This window comes from Culex pipiens, chromosome 2 (assembly GCF_016801865.2).
Source record: "Culex pipiens pallens isolate TS chromosome 2, TS_CPP_V2, whole genome shotgun sequence".
NCBI classification, from domain to species: Eukaryota; Metazoa; Arthropoda; class Insecta; order Diptera; family Culicidae; genus Culex; species Culex pipiens.
This window is the reverse complement of record NC_068938.1, coordinates 106,218,845-106,230,854: the sequence shown is the minus strand read 5'-3', so window position 1 is coordinate 106,230,854 and position 12,010 is coordinate 106,218,845. Positions and strand designations below refer to the sequence as shown.

The window sequence follows — 12,010 nt, the reverse complement described above, 5'->3', positions numbered from 1 at the left end:
CGGCTAAAGAAGAAAACAGTGAACAAAACAAAGAGGAAAGTGCACCTATCGATAAAAGTAAAAGTGGAAGACCGATCATTCCTCCTAGTTGGCACAAAGACTTTGACATGGACATGTCGAGTTACGCGCTCAGTGCTGAAGAGTTCATAGACAACATTCCGAGTGACATTTGTGAACTGCGGAAGAGAAGTGATTGGCCGTCTTGGGAGGAAGCGATCGAGGAAGAGCTAAGTGCACTGAAAAAGAACAAAACGTGGCATCTAGTGAAACTACCTAAGGGTAGAAAAGTGATCGACACCAAATGGGTGTTCAAGCTGAAAAGGAACAGCGCCGGCGAAATCGAGCGGTACAAGGCCAGGCTGGTGGCCCGTGGCTTTACGCAACGTCAAGGTTTCGACTTCACGGAAACCTATTCGCCGGTTGTACGGATGTCCACGGTACGGATCCTGCTGGTGCTTGCGAACCGTGAAGATTGGCACGTCCACCAGATGGACGTGAAGTGTGCATTTCTCAACGGCGGTTTGGAGGAGGACATCTTTATGCGCCAACCTGCCGGGTTCGAAGAAGGAGACAAACTGGTTTGCAAACTGGACAAGGCCATCTACGGTTTAAAGCAAGCCTCTCGGAATTGGAACAAGCGGTTTCACGAGTTTGTAAGCGGTCTGAGTTTTCGAAGAAGTGAGCACGATTTCTGTTTGTACTTTCGTGTCACTGGCAAGCGTAGTTATTTACGTTGACGATATTTTGCTCGTGAGCAGTTCGGAGGACGCCATCCGAGATCTGAAGGAAAAACTTTCTAACGAGTTCGAAATGAGGGATCTGCAAGAAGTGCACAGCTTCTTAGGGCTGAACATCCGGCGCGATTGGAGTTCGAAGCAGATGACGATTGACCAGCGCTCGTACGTGCAGAGCGTACTCGACCGCTTCGGGATGGCTGACTGCAAGCCCTCGGCCATTCCCATGGACCCGCACCTAAAGCTCGTGAAAGGTGACCAGCAGCAGCGCACGGAGAAGCCGTACCGGGAACTTGTAGGATGTCTGATGTACCTCACGGTGACGTCACGTCCAGACATCTCTGCGGCGGTGAACTACCTCGCCGGTTTTCAGTGTTCCGCAACCGATGAGCACTGGGTAACCGTCAAACGTGTGCTGAGGTATCTCCGGGGCACACTCGATTATCGTCTTGTTTACCGTTCGGCCGACTCAACGGAAGCTGTCGAAGGCTTTGCTGACGCCGACTGGGGTAACGACCTCAACGATAGACGATCCGTGTCCGGATTGATCGTGAAGCTGTACGGATCTACCGTGATGTGGGCAACAAGGAAGCAGCAGTCCGTCGCCTTGTCTACAACCGAAGCTGAACTGATGGCCCTCTGCCAGGCCAGTTGCGAAGTTCCGTTGGGTGGCGTGTACCGGAACCGATCAAGATGTACGAGGACAATCAACCTTGTATCGCCATCACCAAGGACCCACGCAAAGCGAGACGAATGAAGCACATCGAAATCCAGCATTTCTTCGTGCGCGACTTGGTGGACAAGGGCAAGCTGTGTTTGGAGTATCTGCCAACGGAGGATCAACTGGCAGACGTGATGACGAAAGGACTGGCCGCTCCGAGGTTCCAGAAACTTCGGGCCATGTTGGGAGTGATCAATTGAGGCGGGATGTTAACAGTGTACTCTGTGTTCTGATTTTACACAATTGATTGGGTTTCTTTTATACGTGTACATATAGTACGTCAAATATATTTAGTCTGTTCTGTTGTCTGTACAAAGCAACACGTTACATTTTATTCACGCCTCCGACATTAAAAGTGACGATCCTCACGAATAAAAACTGAATTATTAAATAACTAAATATTAAACCAAAACGAAAAGAATGGCAAGCTCGCGAGCCTGTCAAAATTAAAACGATTTTAACTTTACAGTATGTAAGATTCTTCTTGGGTATACTATGCAAAAATGTTTAACTCAAATTTTAAATGAAACCAACCTTGTTACTTTAACTGTACTCTGTTGTCTAAGGAAGCGTTTTTTATTACGTAACGCAAAAAAATGAATTTTGACCACCCCTCCCCTTTCCATACAAATAAACAAAAAGGCGGTAACACAGCCTATAGAGTTATCTACGTGCGCATGTATTCCGTGTACGTACACGAAAAAGATTGAGGTTAAATTTTGTACCAGCCAGCAAAACAAATGGCGTGCTAGTGTGCGTGAGAGCGGGCTTAGATAACTCTATGAGCCCTTCTCCCTTGCTTCTCACTACAAACTGCGTTACGTAATAAAAGAAAAAAAATGGTCAAAAGATCTATTTTTGTGAAACACATTCACCCAATCGCATTCACGCTACATAAATTTACTAATACAAACACTGATCCAGAACAGGCTCCCGCTGCCCGCCCTCTTTCTTTTAAATAGAGACACCACCTCGTGCCGACGCCGCCGCTGCCGCCGCATCGCCTACGCCGTACGTTATAGCGCAGGATGCGTACCTTACCGCGCACAAGACGCCGTCCCAGCTGGGCCGTTATTTAACGCCGGAAATTCGAGTGCGATTCCGCATAGCACCATCGACGCCAACCAAGAAGACCGTGCAGCCGCAGCCAGACGCTGACTACTTGGCTGACTATGTCCATTCAGCTACATTTAAAGTTAGGTACCTAGCAGCACACAAGACGCCGTCCCAGCTGGACCGTTATCTAACGCCGGAAATTCGTGCGCGATATCATATACCACCACCACAGCCAACCAACAAGACCCTGTAGCCACCGCCGGACACTATAGAGCCGAAAGGCCGAGCGCGATTCCGGATCCTGTATCCGACGACGCCCGGGTTCCAGAAGCGGCCGACCCCGTACACTACATCGGTGATGGCGACGTTCCAGGATCGTGTCGTTGGCGTGATGCAGCAGTCCGCCGTCAGCAGTCATGCACCCACCGGCGGCGTTCGGCAAACGGTTGCCGCAAACGCTGGCGTCGGGGCTGGCGAACGCACCAGTGTTTGTAGTTGCTTTTGCAAACTCGCCGTACGATGCCACTCCCCACCCGAAGCCCGTCTATATGCCGCGCACATTCCGACCACCGGTTCAGATGGTGTGGCAGGAGGGCTACTGGGTAGCGAAGGACCTCGCGCGAAAGGTAAAATCTTCATCTGCCATGTTGATGTCCAATAACATGGCAATGCTTTATTCTACTCCGTAGGTACAAAGCGTGGTGTGTGAAGAACTGACGCCGGACAGTTTGATTGTCGGCGACGGGATCAAGCGCTCCGCAAGGGCATATCCCGAACCGGAGATGCCAGCACTGTTCCGGGCTTACCGGAAGTGTATAGTGGAATCGCCAGAACACAAGCTGTTGTTCCACCTCGGCCACATGGCACAGTCGGCGAACCACCGCCAGACCGCGATCCTGAACCGCACCACGTTCTCGATGGTGAACCTGGCACCCATGGAGGGGGTTACCCTAAATATGGGTCGCTGGGCTCGCCTCGAGAAGCACGTGCGGAGGCTGCTAAAGCGAGGATGCTGCATAACCTGCTACACCGGCACGCTATTCTGCCCAATGCCTGGCGAGACGGAGGTGCGATACACCAGGCTGCCGGGTGGAGTATGCGTGCCGAATGCGTTTTTCAAAGCTCTCGAGGTACGGTATCCGGAGGGAAAGGTGGAGCGACAGTTTTTCAAAATGTACAACAGGCCGCAAATTAACGAAGGCGGCCTGGACTCCTACCGGATACCACCTCGGGAGCTTTAAGAGCAGTGCGGTATGCAGTTTTTCTCGCTTTAGCAGCCAGGCACTCTTTCTTTTTTTGGCTTCCTCGCTTGGTTATGAAATCACCATCGAAAAATGTTCTTCCTGAATACGTTTCCTGAACAACCTTTGCTTCAACAAGATTTCTTGTTCAGTTCGCCAAATCGCGTACCATTGCATTCTCTCGGCGTGGCATTCTAGCTACTTGAATCTTACGTCCCAAGTAGAGATGATGTCTGCATCGCAACAGTTTTCTGTTGCGTGAAAGCAGCAACATGCCGTGCGATACTACATAAGCTAACAGCTTATGGCTCTGGAGGTGCGGTTGGGACCAATTTGGTAGGATATTGGCCATGCTTTTATGTTGTTTTCATAGCAAATTGTTTTCAATAAAGATAGAGAGGGCTTTGTCTAGTTTGTTCCACAAACTTCTCGCTAATTAGAAGCGGTGATACGCCCAAAACGAAATAAAATCCAAAATTTTTGATTCACTCTGCTGGCGAGTTGTCTTCTTAATATAAGCCGCGGCTTGACAGGATCAGCCACCATGTTTTCAAACGCATACAAAATGGTAATCTCACGATCTGCTTCGGTTTCATATCGCAACCCAGGTTGGTACAAATTACGTACGTCGTAATTCTTGAACTCGCATTGGAATGACTCATTTTCCTTGCACGTGTTGCATCGAAAATCTCCTGATCCGCAGAAAGACTGCATTACTGCAATTGCTTTGTTGTGATGATGCACTTTATCGAGAATTTTGATGATTTGAGCTTGTTTTGGAGGTTCAACCACGGCATATTGACGTGTAATGCGGCGGCCAAAGGAAATATCACGTACTTTTGTGTACAAATTCTTTTCAACTGAAGCCGGCGGTTTATTCCAGTACGCAGCAATGTCGGTAACGGATATCTTAAACAAAGTTGAATGTTATTTTTCAAAAACATAATCGCTTCAGTTGATAATTTACCTTTTTGTCGATGGTTTTCTGTCGCAGATCATCAAGTGAGTACCAGGGGGATGACAGATGGGGATTTCAGCCTACCGCACATCATTTCCAATATGGCGACGTTTGTTTATAAACAGTAGGCTTTTATTTATAAACACTAAACAGCGATAAAGACGAGGCGAAAAGGGAACAATATTTTTCCCGATTTGTTTGAAAAATTGATAATTAGCAAATTGTTCAACGAACAATTTTCGTTTTCCGTGAGGTAGGTGTTAAGAGAGCAGTACCATTTAACTTTTAATAAAATGTAAATTTGCCCCCAGTGTAGTTCCAAGAATGGACCCAACATCCGTGTCATAAATCCAAGCAGAACACACGGCGCGGCTGACGGCATCCGGAGGGCTTCGCGTACACCGAGTTCGGCTCGAGAGAGTTTGTCGAGTTGGCACTTGCGGTAACAAAAACGCTGTTCCGGAATTAGCAGGTCAAGATCAACAAAAAGCGCAACAAGGCTGCTGTGATCACCTCCAATCGATTTCCGCGGGTCCCTCGGGGCCCAGACCTCGGACCATCGCTGTATCAAGAAAGTGTGCCGCCGGATATTCGCCGGGGAATGATGTTTGCGTTTTCAGCAGCAATAAGTTACGAAAATCGTTTTCCTCGGAATCAATTCAAAACCAAACTTAAATTGCTTGGCGCAGTCCCCGAACCAGAAGCTGAGAAGCATAGAAGCATAACGAAACTAAAATGTACCCGGAACGATGTCCAACATCTGCAGAAAAAATCGACCATCAGTTCCCCAAAACCCGGACGGAACTGACCGACGTCCACGTCAACGTGCTGCCGAATCTTCCAGTGTCCGGAAGATGGTCTGCTAATTTGTTTTAAACACGGCTGCCATGGAGCAAACGGTCCAGCACCGACTGAATCCGGAAGAAGATCAAAAGACATATGTATCGAGAAATTAAAAGTGCAACATGGAGTTAAACTTTCTGTCAAGCTGCTGTGAAGTTTTCCATGACAGCTGCGAAAATTTCACTCCATGTTACCGGCTCACATCTCTCTTTTTAATTTCTCGATTAAAAAATAAATAAATGAAGTTTTGCCCTGTTGCCTGCCCTGAACGGCCGCGGGTCTCGAACTATTCCTGCCTGTCTCGTGCCCCTTTTGCCACCAAACTTTCCAGAATGAAATCTTCCTCTGGTCGCGGTTTTCGATTAATCGTTTCTCGTGCACTTTCGCCACCTGTCGAATCCTCTCCCACTTGGCTTTGACCTCCTCGGGCGTTTGAATAAGCATAGCCGGCGCGGGATTTGTTGAGCAGTCGCATCAACTTGACCCGTTGCTCGTCGATCTGTTTTCGTCATTCCGGGACGCAAAACATCTTACTCTTGCCCGTTCTACCCTCGGGCGGCTTCCGGCGGAAACTGAGCAGTGTGTGCATATTACGCAGCAGCAATTTGGTGCTGCACTGAGCTGACCACGCATCGTCAGGTCAGCAGATCGGCAACAGACTTAAAAAATTACATAAAAACATCCAAAACCCAAGCCAAAACCTTTAAATTTATTTCTACTGTTTGTGTCAATAAGAAAATGACAAAAAAAATAGTTTAAAACCACTTAGAAATTTAATTTCCATAAATAGGTAAGATTGATGATTGACATTTTACCCCAATGAAAAGCAAGTTGTGCGATATTAGGGTAATTCATCAGTACCAAAATTGACACTTCTCACTTATCAAGGTACCAAAACATGTCAAAGTACCAAAAGGTGAGAGGTAGGCTCTCACTGTATGGACTAATCTAACCCTATCGCAGCCAGTCTTTCGAGGGCATCCTGACAAATCATCTAGTTTATTACCCGAAACATCCCTGATAGACTGAAGTCCCGCGGTCGTGCGGATCGGAGCGTTATCTACTCGAAATCGATCTTGTCCTGCCATTTTCGAGCGTTTGTCCTGCGCTTGATCGGCCTATAGAAAACTAGGTAGGCGGTGATAAAATTTATGACAGATCATTGATTTTCACTAAGTGGAGTCTTCAAAAGTTTTTCTTTTCACCAAATCCATTAAATTTTATTTAAAATGATACTAGTGGGAACAAGTCAAACAAACATGTTTTTCCCTGGACGGAATCCGGCCGCGGTGGACAAATTGATCTATCCGGAGGAACTACCAGGGAACTTTAATCGGCGTGGATTCGGCCATCATCAGTGATAAGCAGCTGTCAGTCAATTAGGTGATGCGGTGGAGAAAGAGGTAAATTCTTAATTTGCTTGTTTTTTTTTCTTCATATTTTCTTAAATTACCCTTTCTCTTAGGCAAAGACAAACATAAAACATGCCAGAGCTGCTTCTTTGGATTAAAACAGGCTTTCAAGAACTCACCGAAGACAAAAATACATCAATTATCGATATTTATAAATAAAAATAAAGTTATTTGCAATAAAGTTTACTTTTGTATGTATTAAATTATTAAATTAACCCCTAAATCCGAAACGTGAGCGTCCGACAGTGGCAGGACATTCTAAATAACAAAGTCGCCGGAAATCGGCCCGACAACGGCCCGTCAACGTCGATTTTCTCAAACGTCGATTTCGACGATCGTCGGACAAAGTGTTGCAAATACGCACGAAAAGGGCCCGAATTCCGTTGGACAAACCGACGGAATTCGGGCCGTTTTGTCGAGCCGTCCGGCGGTTTTCGGGCCGTTGTCGGCCCGGTCCGTCTGTCAGGGATATTTAACCCAACTTTGGCGAAAGTAAAGATGTGCTTGCATTCCTTTCACAGAATCTTCCGGTGCTCCCGTGACCATAAAGTTGAAAATGTCCACGTGCATCACATTTAGCGGAACGTCTTCAACCGAGGTTTTTACTTTGTGTGGATCGATTCCGTAAAATATTATTTTATATAATTTTGATCTTATCGGAGTAGCGCACTTTGGCCTCTGGTGCATCCTGAAAGAGATTTTTTTATGTACATTAGAACATTTAAAATCCTTACCATTTTCGCACAGCAGAGTTTCGTCCGGAGGATCAAATACGAAAACAAGCAAAAGTAAATCTGACAGCTGCACAACGATGCCAGCGAGCTGACCTAAACCAAAGATACCTAATTTAAAAAGATAGACAACTCCTAAAAACTGGGAACAACGCTCAATCATCAAAACCGCAGAGTCATCTGGTGGGCTGACATCTAAGTTTTCGAGCTTTTCAATGCCCGTATACACGCATCGAATGAAACAAAATATGCGCGCACGCACAAAGTCAAACATGGTAGTGATGTTGTTTTTCGTTCATCTCTTTCGCACTGTATTGACCAAATTTTGACAGAGCGAGGAAAACATTCAGCGAAATGGCGAGCAAGTTTTGGAATTTCATGATTATTAATTAAGTTCAGATCAAATTGAACACCTGGCGGGTTTGGGCCCAGTGGAAAAAACAATTCAATCATAGATACCTAATGCAATGCAGTTTTCATGGCAAACCAAACCATAACAAACCCGGATCCAGCCAAAGACGAAGGAAAATGCTCTGCTGGTAAATTCTTCCGGATAGAGAACTGTCACAGGCTCCCAGGTGTAGAGTTATGAGTTATTCCAAGTGTAGCATTTACACATAAAATGAGTAAACCAAGTTCAGCGTGTAAGTGGAGAGTGCTGTCAGACGAACGAACGAACAAGAGCGAGAGAGTAAATGTCAAACGGCAGTTGAGATTGGATTGCAGCATGGAACGGATGTGTTTACGGGAGTGATGATTCTACAATTGGCGCAGCCGGTACGATACAATTTCTTTGTTGTTGTGATTTTTTTTTGCTTTTGCGTTTTGGTAAGTCAGCGGATGACCTGGGATTTGTTTTGATTCAGGTGAGGAGAATAAACATGCCAATAGCGCAACGGGTGAGATTGGCGAGGCCACTTGAAAGCTGGATTTGGTGATCGATTTGCAGTTTGATATTGTTGTTTTGCTTTTTGTGATTAAATAAAAGAGCGGGACCGGTTGAAGCCCGAAGCGCCACGTAAACAAAAGAGCGGGACCGGTTGAAGCCCGAAGCGCCACGTAAATAAAAGAGCGGGACCGGATGAAGCCCGAAGCGCCAAATTCAGAGAGGCAGGGCCGAGATCGGTTGAAGGCGGAAAGATGGACACAATGGAAGAGGTGCAACACATTTGTTGTTCAAATTGTCTTCAGATTTGACAGCTGCGCGTGGAGAGGTGAAAAAGGGGATTTGCTGAAAAGATCGACTCGATCCCTGGTTGGGATTTCCAACAGATGAGAAGATGAATTCGGTGATGTTGTGACCGATGGCCGCATATTTAATCAAGAGTGTAGCGCAATTTGTCCACGAGAGAAAATACGTGAGTTGACATCTTAAAAAAAGCGCAGGGGGTTTGACAGCTCAATGCATTTGAGGTGACAAGGTAGGACAGAAATCAAGATAGGTTTGTAACATGTGATCACACTGTTTCCACTTTGGTGACGTTAAAGATGGAGTTCGAAATGAAGTCGTTTAGAGAAGTTTTGATGTTGTTTCCAGGATGGTTTATTTTAAGTGTGAGTTTGGAGTGGTCCTATCTGGATGAACTGTTGGCTGACCTGTTCTTAAGTCTTTACTATCGCACCTTGTTGAGCACGTGATGCAGCATACTAACTTTGTTGCTGGTGGCTCTGACAGTCGCGCGAGGTGAGGTTGAACAAAGGATCAGGGACAAAGATCTGGGTGGATTGGATTTGATTCCTATTTGTTTCAGCCTAGAGCTAGACCTTTTTTTGTTTATTTGCGCGTTGATGTGCATATTTAAACATGAATTTTGTGGGATGGTCGTGACATTTAAAGGTTGTCATTGAGACAGCGGACACGGTACATTTTGATGTATTGACGGTGTACAGAAGAGATGGCTTTGAATATTGTTGCCATTTCGAAAGTTTGAATAGTTTGGATGAGGCCCAACGAGGTGATATAATATATCTGTTACAGAAAATATGTGTTGAGGATTTAGTCAAATAGCGAGTCTTCTGGATACTGAATATGGGATACGAGCGATCAAAGCTTTCATTTTGCCCCCAGAAGAGGTGATAGTGGATTGTTGAAGTTAAGAAATCAAATGGTAAGAAAAATGTGCTCTTCTGTAATGCTGTTGTTCTCAGTTGCTGTCTTGATAACGAAGTTTCTTCGGCTTGGTTAAGGGATTACAGCTTACTCTTTAGTAACGTCTTGTTTTGTTGGAGACGGATTGATTGTTGACTTGTCTTCGTTGTTTAGAAGCATACGCAATTTGAAACAGTTGTTCTATAAGCAGATTTCTAGTTCAGGTTGAGGTCTGCTAAGCGTCTTCCTTTTTATCTACATTCGCAGCCCTGTGCTCTTAAGTGTATGAAAGTACGGCAGGGGCAAAGGACCGGTATTGACACTCAGAAGTTTAGGGCGTTCGCCGCTGGATTCGAACAGGCGACCTCTGGATAGTAAGTGCAGTGCGCGGTCTGAATGACCACATTTTTATTATTATGGTATTCTTTTTGTAATAGAGAATTGAGAAGTTGTTGGTATTAGAATCAAAGTATGTGTAGTTTTGGAGACTGGCTTGTGATTGGTCATATATCATTTGAAAAGTAAATCTTACAAGCTGGCTCCGTGGGTGATAGAGGAAACTATGGGAATATAGCGGAACGTATTGAAATGAAATTGCTTCAAAAATAGGAATTTAAAATTGCTATCTGCATGCTTTATGGAGAATGGATTATGTCGGCATTGAAGAATCTTTATTTATTCCTACTGTTGAATAAAACGGATTAGTAGTAAAGATCATCGAATGTGGATCAATGTTGAAATTAGGGTTTCAAGATGGTTAAATGACGGTTGAAACAGGGAGTTTTTTTTTCTCGTTTAGTTTCTTCGGACAAGGAGAGAGATGTAGAGTTATGAGTTATTCCAAGTGTAGCATTTACACATAAAATGAGTAAACCAAGTTCAACGTGTAAGTGGAGAGTGCTGTCAGACGAACGAACGAACAAGAGCGAGAGAGTAAATGTCAAACGGCAGTTGAGATTGGATTATTGCAGCATGGAACGGATGTGTTTACGGGAGTGATGATTCTACACCAGGGACAAAAGCACAGTTAGTGCCTTTTTCCGGTCTACGAAGGAAACGCTACACGAGGACGTGGTAGAGTTAGAGAACCAAGGGGCCCTCAAGACAAGTTAATTGATAGGTTTACAAGCAAAACTATTTTCAGGTGATCCGGTAGGACCGGATTGGCCAACAATCGGACACAGGCCAGACGGGTGTTACGGCAATATTTGTATTTCTTTGAATCCCAAAACTTTTTTTTTAAATTATCTTTTGACTGTGTGCATGTGTTTTAAATACTTGTTTTTTTAATTTAAATTAACGAATTTCTCTTGCTTCTATCAGCATTTCAACTTGAATTGCAGCCTAGATTGCAGCACACAAGTGACGATCTTTTAATCAATATTTTGGGCTGTCTCAAAGCATTAAAGCAAATATAAAACATTTAAAACAAAAAGCGCTACGCACAGCAAAACACATCCGTCTCGTGCGGTGGCGCGAAAAGCAGTGACAGCAGCAACAAGCTTTTTCGTTTCTTGCGTTTCTTCTCTTCGCTGCGCTGAAACTTTTTTTTTCTCGCTCTCCCACGATCGCTTTAAAGCTTAATGTTTGAATATTTTCCCGTTCGCATCGAAGTGGCGCTAGTGTTTTGATGACTGAAAATTGACGGAGTTGACGGCATGTGCCCTAAACCTCGACCTAAACGCTTATAAACGCTTCCCCGTAAAAAAATTAACAGTTCTCGACCTGACGAAACACCCTAAAAAATCGGGTACACTCAAACCCCGATGGTTTGACACCAATTGTTGTGAAACAAACGGGGTCACTTTTTAGTTTGACACCCTCTTTACACGGAGCTCACACACACTACCAAATGATTTGTTTGGTATCGAGAAATCAAAAGTGCAACATGGAGTTAAACTTTCTGTCAAGTTTACCATGACAGTTGCGAAAGTTTAACTCCATGTTACCGGCTCACATCTCTCTTTTTAATTTCTCGATTAAGTGTGTGTCCCGTGTAAAAAGCGACAGTTCGTCACTTTCTAGTTTGACTTTGACCAACCAACGGGGTACAAACTAAAAAAGTGTCAAACGAAAAAGTGACCAACCACCGGGGACCTAGAAAGCCTTATCGAGAAATTAAAAAGAGAGATGTGAGCCGGTAACATGGAGTTAAACTTTTGCAACTGTCATGGTGAACTTCACAGAAGCTTGATAGAAACTTTAACTACATACATGTTACAATT

The 12,010-nt window shown here is 44.9% G+C and overlaps 1 protein-coding gene across 1 annotated transcript; it reads left to right on the top strand.

The window, feature by feature from the left end:
* The first annotated feature begins 2,927 nt into the window (after positions 1–2,927).
* Positions 2,928–3,752, top strand: LOC120414741 (uncharacterized). The gene is made up of 2 exons (XM_039576051.1): positions 2,928–3,137; positions 3,201–3,752. Exons 1-2 carry the CDS (start codon positions 2,928–2,930, stop codon positions 3,750–3,752), a joined length of 762 nt encoding a protein of 253 aa, XP_039431985.1.
* Positions 3,753–12,010: the final 8,258 nt, after the last annotated feature.

Excerpts from the sequence above, each read along its gene's own strand:
- LOC120414741 (XM_039576051.1), top strand. The coding sequence starts at position 2,928 with ATGCACCCACCGGCGGCGTTCGGCAAACGGTTGCCGCAAACGCTGGCG. Across the intron at positions 3,138-3,200 it reads CGAAGGACCTCGCGCGAAAG|GTACAAAGCGTGGTGTGTGA; the intron begins GTAAAATCTTCA and ends TCTACTCCGTAG.